General features: G+C 42.3%; 1 protein-coding gene across 1 annotated transcript in view; it reads left to right on the top strand.

Moving 5' to 3' along the window:
- LOC124787750 (dedicator of cytokinesis protein 1) overlaps window positions 1-14,082 on the top strand; it is a 413,210-nt gene that overhangs the window by 70,389 nt on the left and 328,739 nt on the right. The window contains exon 8 of the mRNA XM_047254617.1: window positions 10,351-10,480. Coding sequence (XP_047110573.1) covers window positions 10,351-10,480 — 130 coding nt within the window. The remainder of the gene's footprint in view (window positions 1-10,350; window positions 10,481-14,082) is intronic.

Raw genomic sequence — 14,082 nt, 5'->3', positions numbered from 1 at the left:
ACTTTAAGTCTTTTAATTTTATTTTTGCAGCTTCAGTTCCTTTGTTCAGAAATAAGTGACCCAGTATATTGCATTATCGTACCACAAATGCTATGTATACAGAGCAAAAAATGAAGCAGCTGATTTTGTATCAGTGTGCAGTACTATCTTCATCGTTCCACAGTTTTTTTATCATACCTGTGTTTTACATAAATTCTTCAATGCTTAGTGAATTTTAAGTCAAGAATATGGCATTCTTATTTTATAGTTACAAAGTCATAAGTTAGGGCATTGTTTCACTGTTCATATTGCCATCATGGGAACTGTAACTTTTTCTAGTATATATGAATAAACATAGGGTAAAAACTCAGAGGTTAGGTTCTTTTCATTTAACATCGCCTCAAGCTAGCTACTGCTTCCATTCTCTTATAAGAGACTTCTTATTGAGCATGTGCACACTCACTAAACTAGAGCACTCGCTGAGAAAAATTCGAAGTTTTCCATCCTGCACTTAATATGTGGTTGCTGCTGTGATCAGAGATGATTCTGAAGTTTCAATACAAACACTTTATTAACACCACAAATTCACAGTGATGTTTGTCTCAAAAACTACAAGTTATAAATTGTTTGATCACTTGAAATAACAAACACAAAGTTTACTGATGGAGATGTAAGATCTTCTGAAAGAGTCATCCCTTATGGCTGTAGGGCGGCACCCATTGAGAAACCGGGCCACATCGAGTAGCGCAGGCACAACAATGGCGCAAAGTAGAGTGGACTATCTGGGCTTGCCTCAGTGACTGCGCAGCATTGGACTGAGAGTCGAACTGCGACTTGAATTGCGAATTGAACTGTGACTCGAACTGCGACTGACCTGGTGGAGGCTGTGCCTGGCCTTATACATCCAGCAGGTGCATGTGAAAGTACATTTCTGACCGTGTGATGTGCGTGTGGTGTTTGTTCTTTGATAGTAGTGCTGCTGGTTTCCTGGTGTGGATGTGGCTCTAAAGCATAGCTGCTGCCTTGTGATGGGACCTGGTACAAATGGCGTATAAACATACTGTGTATATGCAGCACAGGGTCATGACCATGTGATGCTTGTCTTATTTTATTTATTTATTTAAATGTCAAGTTCCGTAGGACCAAATTGAGGAGCAAATCTCCAGGGTCATGGAATGTGTCAGTACATGAACTTACAACATAAAATGTAATAACAGATAAAAATAAATGTTCATGAACCTGAAAGAAAATCAGTCCATAAGTTTAAGCAAACGCTATCAGCAATACAATGAGAATCATCTTAATTTTTCAAGGAACTCCTCGACAGAATAGAAGGAGTGACCCATGAGGAAACTCTTCAGTTTCGATTTGAAAGTGTGTGGATTACTGCTAAGATTTTTGAATTCGAGTGGCAGCTTATTGTCTCGTATGTATACGCAACCACCAGGGGAAAGACATTTGCGGGTGACTGACAGGCAACTCTGCGCGGCAGAAATGTAGGCCTGGCAGCAACGTATGCAGCCTACAGCCGATAAACAACATCCCTTCCCCCTGAGAAAGGAGACGACAATGCCATCTCAAAGGAGGCCATCCGTGGCTGCTGTGTTGTGACGGCGGTGAGAAGGGCGGAGTGGCATTGGGTGTGGTGGATGAGAAGAGGCATGAATGGCCAGGCAGGATGGCTGTTGAAGACCGATTGGGGTGCAGCGTGTGGACTTAAACGGGAGATGGTGCAAGAACCATCAAAGGCACAGGTGCCAGAGGAGGCGATTGAGCTTGACAAGAAGGCATTGAATTAGTCCAGTCACACGGGCGAATGACAGCAGCAGTCAGTGGCGAACCGTCTCCCTTGACATTGTTTCGTCAACGGGAGCAACCTCCGTAGTCACTACGAATAACGACCAGACAACTGGTGTTGAAGTTCACAGCACTGAACAGAATCAAAAGCAATATATTAAGTCAGAATCCTTGACTTGACAGAAGCCCCTGAGTACAAGATACAATGAACAAGACTACTGAGCGTGGGGTGTAGACCCTTGGCAGCTGATGTGCAAGAATAGAACATTTCAGAACAACTGAAAAAGCTCAGCGCCACTTGCATGAAAATGAAGAAGTGAACCACACTTAACAATGAAGATTGTCCCAACAAAATAAGGCATGCTGTGTGTGTGAAGATAGAGGGAATGGCAAATGGCTGTCACAGTTGGTGGGGGAAGGCTGGGCATCTGCTGGGCTGTTAGTGAAACTTTCAGAAAAAAAAGTGCAACCCAGGACCCAAAAGAACACGCAATGGAATTGGCAGCACAGGTCAAGACAGTGGGCTGGTGGGAGGGTTGACAGCAGCGATGGGAATGGCTGCACGGGCAACCGTGACAATGCCAGTGGGAATGACTGGGCTGGCCACTTACATGGCAATGGTGGCGGTGGTAAGAGGATCACCCACAGCACAGGTGGTGACGAACACACTGGCAAGACAGCTGGTGTGGACATAGACAGGGTAGGCAATGGCAGGTGAGCCAGCTGGAACAGGACCACTGGCATGAGGACTGACGAATGGACCACAGTCATCACAGACAGATTTGGCAACAGTTGGAGGGCTAGCAACACGGGGACCGACCACAGGAATGACGTCATCACCGACAGGCTTCGCACTGTCAGGAGTGACAGCCAGAAGAGGGTGGGCGAAAACCAGACTGGAGTCATTCTCGGCCCAGTTGGTGACGATGCGTCAGCTGGCTGAGACAGGGATAGTGATATCCGGATTGGTGACAGGACTGAAGACATCGCTGACAGACGGAGTGACTACATAAGTGCTGGCCAGAAGAGGGCCAGTGACGTCTGGACTGATGACACAGCTGGCATCATCACCGACAGTCTTGAGTTGCGAAAGGAGGGCCAGCACCGACAGGCATGATGCCGAAAGGAGGGCTAGCCGTAACAGAGCTGGCACTGATAAAACTTGCACCAATGGTGAGAGAGCCAGCATCTGATAGTGTCGCAGCCAAGGGCTGGGCCGAGAGTAACTGTTTTTGGGAACAAGACGTGGAGTACCACATGGCATGCCAACCGTGTTGCAACCTACCTGACTGCAAGTGGGCCAGCTTGCCACACACAATACTTATGGATGCCCTGTCTGGACCCTGTTCAGGAACAAGCTCACTTGAAAACAGTAAAAAGACTGTCTGATATTAACCAAGTACGTGGCACGCCTGTTGCGTGGCTGGGGGAGACTGACATAGTGAAAGTGTACATTTAAGTGTCCAACTTACAATTCATGGTTTGTGTCCTCTGGATGAGAGCCAGAAAGAAACTGACAACAGAAACTCAATTTCTGCACCCACACTGGCAAGAAAATTGATGCTGTGTTGCATACCTTGTATGCCGTATGCCATAAAGTGCAACTCCAACTGTTGACAGCACAGGTCTCAGTCATCTTTCTGGCTGTCGAACATACGAAAAAGCGACACAGGTTCAGTGGCTGTGTGCCGAGAAACAGCTGTAGTAGCCAAAAACTGAGTGAGGTGAGCTACGCCCTGTAGCAGTTTCTGAATTTGCTGCTGCTGCAGCCAAACAGTGTTAGACGAAGACAGCTCAGCTGATGGGACAGGCATGATAATGGAAAATCGCACTCAAACCATAAACGAAGATAACACTGGACTATTGTTTACCTTTCGATAAGCCTAATTAATCTTTAACAGGCAAAGCCCCACATACTGCCACAATAGTTTCCTATTGAACATCTACGAGCAATAAAAGCCTAACCACAAGGTTTACAGTTCTTGAAGAATAGAAAGATACATATTGAGCAGACACTGTCATTGTTGAAACTTCCTGGCAGATTAAAACTGTGTGCCCGACCGAGACTCGAACTCGGGACCTTTGCCTTTCGCGGGGCAAGTGCTCTACCAACTGAGCTACCGAAGCACTACTCACGCCCGGTACTCACAGCTTTACTTCTGCCAGTATCTCGTCTCCTACCTTCCAAACCTTACAGAAGCTCTCCTGCGAACCTTGCAGAACTAGCACTCCTGAAAGAAAGGATATAGCGGAGAGATGGCTTCGCCACAGCCTGGGGGATGTTTCCAGAATGAGATTTTCACTCTGCAGCAGAGTGTGCGCTCATTCTGGAAACATCCCCCAGGCTGTGGCTAAGCCATGTCTCCGCTATATCCTTTCTTCCAGGAGTGCTAGTTCTGCAAGGTTCGCAGGAGAGCTTCTGTAAAGTTTGGAAGGTAGGAGACGAGATACTGGCAGAAGTAAAGCTGCGAGTAACGGGTGTGAGTCGTGCTTCGGTAGCTCAGTTGGTAGAGCACTTGCCCACGAAAGGCAAAGGTCCCGAGTTCGAGTCTCGGTCAGGCACACAGTTTTAATCTGCCAGGAAGTATCATATCAGCGCACACTCCGCTGCAGAGTGAAAATCTCATTCTGGAAACATCCCCCAGGCTGTGGCGAAGCCATGTCTCCACTATATCGTTTCTTTCAGGAGTGCTAGTTCTGCAAGGTTCGCAGGAGAGCTTCTGTAAAGTTTGGAAGGTAGGAGACAAGATACTGGCAGAAGTAAAGCTGTGAGTACCGGGCGTGAGTCGTGCTTCGGTAGCTCAGTTGGTAGAGCACTTGCCCACGAAAGGCAAAGGTCCCGAGTTCGAGTCTCGGTTGGGCACACAGTTTTAATCTGCCAGGAAGTTTCATATCAGCGCACATTCCACTGCAGAGTGAAAATCTCATTCTGGATACTGTCATTGTTTTTTACACATGGCCTAATTGTTTAACACTTATTCCACAGTTAAGTTGAAGCAGTGTTGTCATTCTAATTAACACAGGTTTCTCGTCTGAAACTCAGCCATGGACTGACTGCCTCGTGACCAAAAATTGGGCCCTTATATATCATCACAATAATAGGTGCTGAAGCTACACATTTTTTGAAGTTAAATTTACAGAAATTGCAATTAAAACTTAACTCATTAAATTAACTGAATAAACCAAAAATTCTTATACTGCAAGAGTTAGGCCAAATTATTTGTTTAAATCAGCAAATTAACAAATACCGTTACACAACCAATACTTTTTCCAAAACTGTTAATTACTTTGGAATTAATTCAGGGCTGATTTTGCTAACATGTTTTTGAATAGAGCCAAATAGATACTTTAAAATTACTAGTATTTCATCTTCCAAATGTTTATAATTAGTACAGAATTTATATTTGGTTATATGTCAACAGCAGAATTTAAGTTACAAAACAATTACTCATTTCTCCCTATAATTAAAGATACTAACTAGGAATAGTCAAAATAAATTATATAAAATCAATTACATACATAAAACTAGGCACAAAATTGGATCTGGTGTTGTATTCTTTAAAACTGAGGGCCAACCTTTCTCTTTTATGAAAATGAAAATGCAGGTTATAGTCACGTGTGTTAATGGTAATTAGTCAAGAACAACATGAATTTTTAAGGAGGGAGATGGCAAAACAAGAGGGGAATTAAAATTATCCCAGCTTACTTCATTACAGTGTCCACAAAGTGCAGATTGTGAGCCAGTTGGCACAGCCAGGAATGATATGCTACAGTTTGCGTGTTTAGAAGGTGCTGAGAAAAGTTACAATAGGACTAATAGTCTCACAAGCTGCCAAGTGTACTCGAGTTTTTAGCTTTTGAAAATCGTTAACGTTTCCATCATCAGGAGAAATTAAGAAATGGGAAAAACAGGAACTTCTAGGTGCTGGGGAAGAGAGAAGTTGATAAAAATGTGAGCTTCTAAAAGACACAAAATGCTCTGGACACTTCCTTATCCATTGTTTTTTATGAAATCAAGTGTTTGCATTGACTTTTCCTTCTCTTTCACATCTTTGTTTTGTATGTTTCCTGTCATATAACAGAATTTATTTTAAAAATGTCAATAGTTTGTTTTAATTTGATAAAAATGAAAAAATGAAACTTACTCATTGCTGACAAAAGTTTTTAAAATATTTGTGTAATGAGTGTACTCAAGAATAGGGCACATCTGGAAAGCCTAGAATGTTAGCGCATTGCATCCAGAATTTGAGTTGGCAGGCCTGCCACAGATTGAATCTGCCTCGTGGATTAACAATGAGTGCTAGTGAGCTGGCCAGCCTGGATGTAGTTTTTAAGCTAGATAAACGCTGGGATAATACCCACATCCCATTTCAAATACACACTATGCTAACATTTACAACATGTCTCACTACTTGAACATGAGATTAACTTTAAATGTAGGTAGATGGAGAAATTCCATACAGGGGGAGTGGGAGGAGGGCGGCGGCGGCGGCGGAGTGGTGGTGTCATGAAGGGCACCAAGCCACCAGCTGTCACTAACATTGCCAAAACCCATGTAACAATTCTGACGCTATGAAGAAATGGGAAAAGGCAAGGAAGGAGGAAGAGGAGAATGTACTCTAGAATAACATCCCACTTTGGCAATAACAATATACCCGGAGGTTGGGCAAGTACATAATATGCAAGTGAGATAAAGTTCTTTGTGCTTTTTACTGAAGTGCTGGGACAGTGGCCTCATCCCAACATTTGCCAGAGTGACACATTTTATCAAGACCACCATTGTGAAGTTTATCACACATAGGGCAAGCATAGCAATTGAGAGTTGGACTGAGTCCATAAGGAGTCTTGTTTCGAGACAATATTCGAAATTTGCCTGTCTATTGATGAAGATACTTTTTGACACTCTTCGGTAAGTTTTACAGATAAGGTTTCAGACAATGTGACATTGTACGTGATTGGGAAAGGCTTGAACTTCTCACTTAAACCTAGAATCTTACCTTTAACTGATTTTATTAGTGTTGTTGAGGAAGATGTTAGACCTCATACAATTGACACTGTAGAAGAAATAAAGTGTGAAACATGTCATGTACTAATGAGAGTTTCACCGCAGAAGAGCAATGTTTCCTCTGTGGAAAGGGCTGCACTGCAGAAGTTGTGAGGAGATTTTCAGATGGTGGCCCTTTCGCTGGGTGAGGGGATTGTCACTGTGCTATTGCCATGTTACGTCTATGACCAGAAGTTCTATAGCTTATTGAGTGAACTAATATACTGAAAGATTGATAAAGACCCACAGGAGGAGTAGAAAGAAAAAAGAAAGTGTTGTTGAATTATTCTTCTTTTCTGCAAAAAGATTAAGACCTCGGAACTCTGCTCCACCGAGTTTATAGGGTGTTCCGAAGATTCAAAAAAGTCTTCTATTACATCCTACTGTGAACAATATCGGCACTCTTTACACTTAACTTGGCTAGAAATCTTGCTTCTGTACTGAGACTTTCCCACGAAAGTGCTTTAATCATACTCACAACTCTTGTGATTTTATTAATAGCCTGATGTTACTTTAACCCAGTGAATCAGACTTGTTAGTAAGCTTCGATTTCGTCTTACACTTCCCAAGGCTTCCACCCGTGGTTTCATTTGCAGTAAGTTCAAAGCCGATATAACAGCTCTGTTTCATCATGCTCGTCCCTTAATCTACTTTTCATTCAACACTGAATGTTTGGAGCAAGAACAGTCCACAGATGTACTGCTGGTCCATAGTGTCCAACGGACACAGTATTTCAGCGATCAATCATGTCGCCATCGTCAGGTGCGCTGACGAACTTAGCTCCTGAGGGCGGGCAGCCGTATTAAATCCCCTCCTCTCACGAGGCATTCTCTCCGTGGTCCGCACCCGCACATCGGCATTCGCTGAGACGCTAGCATCGGCGTCTGTGGTGACGTCAGTGTAATTGCCTCACCCGCCCTAGTCGTCCGTCTAAAAAAGACGCTCAGCAAAGGAAACGAATGGGCAACTAGGGCGGATGTGGCAATTACACTGACGCCACCACAGACGCCGATGCTAGCGTCTCAGCGACTGCCAATGTGCGGGTGCGGACCACGGAGAGAACGCCTCGTGAGGGGAGGGGATTTAATTCGGCTGCCCACCCTCAGGAGCTTTCGTCAGCACACCTGACGATGGCAACATGTCTGATCGCCGAAATATTGTGCCCGTTGGACACTATGGACCGGCAGTACACCCGTGAACTGTTCAAACAAGAAATACGCCAGGAGAAACTGAAGAATCACAAATGTGTGGAGCAAATTGGCAGTGTAGCTGTGGGTAGTCCTCTCTCCCTTCTGGCAGTAAACTTATGTATGGAAGACTTTCAGGAGAGGGCTTTCGATGTGGCAGAACTTAAGTTTTCTGGCAATGTGTTGATGTGATACTTTTGTAGTGTGACGCTGCGGTGAAGAACAACTCTCATGCTTTCTGCAGCATATGAATTCTATCCATGAGAATGTCCTGTTTAAGACTGAAGTGAAGGAGGATGGCTGTCTACCATTTCTGGACGTTTTGGTCAGTCGGAAAGTGGATGGATCATTGGGGCATTCCATTTACTGTTAGCCCACACATACAGACCTGTATTTATAGGTGTCTAACTGTGATCACCCGTCGCAAATTATGTGGGGTCCTTCGAACATTGGAGCGCTGGGCACATGTTGCATGTGATAGAGAGACAGTCTTGCAGAAGAAATGGAACATTTACAATCTGTGCTGAAAGATGATAACAGCTTAAAAGGAGGAAGAAACATGACCACCCACAAAATCAAGAGAAGAAGGAGCTGTTCATGTCCATGACATTCCTCCCACATTTCGGCAATATTTCGTTGAAATTGGGCAGAATCCTAAGGAAACATTATTTCAAAGTAATCTTTCAGGCACCTACAAAGATTTGTGCTCTTCTCTGTTTTATAAAGGGTGATCTGAAACTGAGGAGGGCTGGAATTTACAGAATACCGTGGTAGTGTGGCAAAGCAGTGGCAGTGTGGTGAAACAATACGCACAGTACATGAAAGGTTCATTGAACGTGAGTGCCACACTCACCTTTTGCAGCCCAGTAAATCAGCCATAGCTTAGCATTGTATGGATTTTTCTGCCAAGAAAATCTTGGACTCGGTGATATCCTTCTGGGATTCAATTATTAAGAAATTAGTGGAAATACATTTGACGGAAGGTCTGATTAATCGTGATGGTGGCTTTCAACTGAATAAGATGTGGGACCTGTTGATTTCTTTAATTTTTTTTTAGAAAGAAAATATTTTATGACTAATGAGATGCCTAACAATACTTAATTTTATTAATTTGACACCTGAATTTTTAACTCTGTGAGCCCACGTTCTGACAGAGAACATACAAGTAGTATTACCATTATGCATGTGCCTGCATGTCATAGTTGGGGCAGTGTTCAAACAGGGCACAAAACTCAACAGAGGGCACTCATGTAGTAGCTGCCTCTGCACCTGCATCTCTGTACCATTTTTTGGTATAAAGTTAGCAATGTGAACTAGCAGCCTCCAGTGCAAAACACTCACCTCAAGATGCCTGAATACTTGTCCGCCAGAATATTGAAACAAGAAGTTTGTTCACCTGGCTGAAATCCCGAAACTTCATTAAATATATGTTCAGTAAATTACAAAGAATGAGAAAGAATGCTATACTAAGAATGCCACTTACACATACACTCACCAAAGTTGACATCCATTAAAATACAGAATACCACCAAGTGATATTTCGTGATCTTTCAAAGACATTTGACTGTGCACATCTCAACTTTTGGTAGAAAGATTGAAGTTTTTTATAGAACAATGTTGCAGCTAACAAATAGTCTTAAGTTATTTGTCACAAGGAGAAAGCATGAAATTGTATCAGGTAATTAAATATTTGTAACAGCAGGGGAGCAGTCGTTTAAAAAGCTTAAGGACGTATCTTTGTCACAACAGAAAGGTGGTATGGAAAGAGGGCTGGCAGGGGTTGCGAGTAAAAAGCAAAAAACGAAGACAGCCAGAGTTCCCAGGCGGTCACCCATATAAGTACTGACGTTGTTGCTTAACTTCGGTGATCGGACGAGAACCGGTGTATTCAACATGGTATGGCTGTTGGCGTCTTTATAATGTAGTCGCACGACAGAAGATGCATTCGCCTCTTCTCCCAACATCAGCAATCGCCATTTTCGGTGGCACATTTGACGCAAAGCACGTCCTTCCACCTCGAAGGCGGCGCGGAGTGCGCGCTTAGCGTCTCATAGGTGACTGCCGAACGTAGGTGAGACACACAACACAGCTGCTCGATGCACTGCCTGACATTTGCTTGGTGTGTGCAGCCTCCGACACTCGTGGGCTGTTGGCAAATCATTACTGCAGTTCCAAAAATTAATAGTAAGTCTGCTCTTATTTATCAGTAAATGTAGGTTTTCCTGCTTTTAACTGCTATGTTTGAAACAATTAACTCTTCTTTAATTAACCCCAAAAATGATCTGGACTAACTTAGGAAATGTTTGATAAACACCATGTGAAAAAGAAATTTTTGTTTTGCAGATGTGCAGAACGTGATAACTTAGATGGAACACTTCGTCGAATACTTCTGCTAAAAGAAGTCCCTCAAAGAGACCATAAAGGGCACGGACTTTGGATTAGTCTGAAGTTACTTCATGGAGACATAAAGCAGGTACATTTGACTAGATCTTATCTATTTATTCAAATAACAGCTCAAACAATAATGACAAAAGATTATGATTTAGTGCCTTGTCAAGATAATCCAAGCAGTGTGTCATTTGGAAAATGAAAATGAATAATTTTGTTTTAATATTATGAAAAGGAAAGTTTCTATTCACAATATAGTGGAGATGGTGAGTCACAGATAGATACAACAAAAAGACTGTCACAAATAAGCTTTTGTCCAACAAGGCCTTTGTCGAAAAATAGACGACGGAAAGAAACAAACACACACACACGCACACACACACACACACACACACACACACACACAAAAACTGCAGACTCTGACAGCTGAAGGGTAAGCCCTTGTTGGCCAAAAGGTTATCCGTGATTCAGCATCTCCACTATATGGTGAGTAGCAACTTTGCTTTTCATAATATTGGTACATTCCATCCTGGGTTTTCCACTGTTTAATTTTATTTTATGTGGATACATAGAGCGATATGTCATTTGTTCTATGATTACCTGAAGAGAGGTGCATGCGTTTTCTCTTTAACTAGATATTATTTTATGTTTGGTTTTACTTGATCATACAAATCTTCTTCTTCATATTCATCATCATCATCTTCTTCTTCTTCTTCTTCTTATTATTGTTGTTGTTGTTGTTGTGGTCTTCAGTCCTGAGACTGGTTTGATGCAGTTCTCCATGCTACTCTATCCTGTGCAAGCTTCTTCATCTCCCAGTACCTATTGCAGCCTACATCCTTCTGAATCTGCTTAGTGTATTCATCTCTTGGTCTCCCTCTACGATTTTTACCCTCCACGGTGCCCTCCAATGTTAAATTTGTGATCCCTTGATGCCTCAGAACATGTCCTACCAACCGATCCCTTCTTCTAGTCAAGTTGCGCCACAAACTGCTCTTCTCCCCAATCCTATTCAATACCTCCTCATTAGTTATGTGATCTACCCACCTAATCTTCAGCATTCTTCTGTAGCACCACATTTCGAAAGCTTCTATTCTCTTCTTGTCCAAACTAGTTACCGTCCATGTTTCACTTCCATACATGACTACGCTCCATACAAATACTTTCAGAAACGACTTCCTGACACTTAAATCTATACTCGAAGTTAACAAATTTCTCTTCTTCAGAAACGCTTTCCTTGCCATTGCCAGTCTACATTTTATATCCTCTCTACTTCGACCATCATCAGTTGTTTTGGTCCCCAAATAGCAAAACTCGTTTACTACTTTAAGTGTCTCATTTCCTAATCTAATTCCCTCAGCATCACCCGACTTAATTCGACTACATTCCATTATCCTCGTTTTGCTTTTGTTGATGTTCATCTTCTACCCTCCTTTCATGACACTGTCCATTCCGTTCAACTGCTCTTCCAAGTCCTTTGCTGTCTCTGACAGAATTACAATGTCATCGGCGAACCTCAAAGTTTTTATTTCTTCTCCATGGATTTTAATACCTACTCCGAATTTTTCTTTTGTTTCCTTCACTGCTTGCTCAATATACAGATTCAATAACATTGGGGAGAGGCTACAACCCTGTCTCACTCCCTTCCCAACCACTGCTTCCCTTTCATGTCCCTCGACTCTTATAACTGCAATCTGGTTTCTGAACAAATTGTAAATAGCCTTTCGCTTCCTGTATTGTACCCCTGCCACCTTCAGAATTTGAAAGAGAGTATTCCAGTCAACATTGTCAAACGCTTTCTCTAAGTCTACAAATGCTAGAAACGTAGGTTTGCCTTTCCTTAATCTAGCTTCTAAGATAAGTCATACGGTCAGTATTGCCTCACGTGTTCCAATATTTCTACGGAATCCAAACTGATCTCCCCGAGGTCAGCTTCTACCAGTTTTTCCATTCGTCTGTAGAGAATACGAGTTAGTATTTTGCATCCGTGACTTATTAAACTGATTGTTCGGTAATTTTCATATCTGTCAGCACCTGCTTTCTTTGGGATTGGAATTATTATATTCTTCTTGAAGTCTGAGAGCATTCGCCTGTCTCATACATCTTGCTCACCAGATGGTAGAGTTTTTCAGGACTGGCTCTCCCAAGGCCGTCAGTAGTTCTAATGGAATGTTGTCTACTCCCGGGGCCTTGTTTCGACTTGGGTCTTTCAGTGCTCTGTCAAACTCTTCACGCAGTATCGTATCTCTCATTTCATCTTCATCTACATCCTCTTCCATTTCCATGATATTGTCCTCAAGTACATTGCCCTTGTATAGGCCCTCTATATACTCCCTCCACCTTTCTGCCTTCCCTTCTTTGCTTAGAACTGGGTTTCCATCTGAGCTCTTGATATTCATACAAGTGTTTCTCTGTTCTCCAAAGGTCTCTTTAATTTTCCTGTTGGCAGTATCTATCTTACCCCTAGTGAGATAAGCCTCTACATCCTTACATTTGTCCTCTAGCCATCCCTGCTTAGCCATTTTGCACTTCCTGTTGATCTCATTTTTGAGACATTTGTATTCCTTTTGCCTGCTTCACTTACTGCATTTTTGTATTTTCTCCTTTCATCAATTAAATTCAGTATTTCTTCTGTTACCCAAGGATTTCTACTAGCCCTTGTCTTTTTACCTATTTGATCCTCTGCTGCCTTCACTACTTCATCCCTCAAAGCTACCCATTCTTCTTCTACTGTATTTATTTCCCCCATTCCTATCAATTGTTCCCTTATGCTTTCCCTGAAACTCTGTACAACCTCTGGTTCTTTTATTTTATCCAGGTCCCATCTCCTTAAATTCCCACCTTTTTGCAGTTTCTTCAGTTTTAATCTACAGTTCATAACCAATAGATTGTGGTCAGAGTCCGCATCTGCTCCTGGAAATGTCTTACAATTTAAAACCTGGTTCCTAAATCTCTGTTTTACCATTATGTAATCTATCTGAAACCTGTCAGTATCTCTAGGCTTCTTCCATGTATACAACCTTCTTTCATGATTATTGAACCAAGTGTTAGCTATGATTAAGTTATGCTCTGTGCAAAATTCTACCAGACTGCTTCCTCTTTCATTTCTTAGCCCCAATCCATATTCACCTACTATGTTTCCTTCTCTCCCTTTTCGTACTTCTTCTTCTTCTTATTGTATGTATTGGTATATTAGAATGTTCTGAGTGGGATCTAAATAGCAATTGAGAATGCAGCATGAAATTGGGATGATTGGAAACTGTCGGAGGGAAGAGTTATAGTAAGAGCATAATACAGAAGAAAGAACTATGGAGATGGCAGCCGCCTAGTAGTGTGTGACTTGATTCATGTGGAATGCAGGAAGAGTTCCTGTGAGTGATGGAAGGAAGTAGTAGTTTACACAGGAACTGATAAGGACTGATGGGAAAAGGGAGGTATTAGTACATAAGGATAAGATAAAGTAGCTGCAGGAAAGAAAATGCTAAAATAAAATAATGTGAGTACCGGTCAATGGAAAAAAAAAAAAAAAATTTCCAAACAGAACTGCCCTTTCAGCAATGCAAGTGATCCTGTAATCTCCTCCAGAAGCAATATATTGTTTCTGTCTATGCTCCATGTCTGTTCTCCTATTCTTGTTCATAAATTCTTTCTTCCTGCTTCATTTTTTACATGTGTTGCTTCCATACT

This window comes from Schistocerca piceifrons, chromosome 3, assembly GCF_021461385.2.
Source record: "Schistocerca piceifrons isolate TAMUIC-IGC-003096 chromosome 3, iqSchPice1.1, whole genome shotgun sequence".
In the NCBI taxonomy this organism is placed as follows: domain Eukaryota; kingdom Metazoa; phylum Arthropoda; class Insecta; order Orthoptera; family Acrididae; genus Schistocerca; species Schistocerca piceifrons.
The sequence above is the reverse complement of the archived record's forward strand: the minus strand, read 5'-3'. Positions and strand labels throughout refer to the sequence as shown.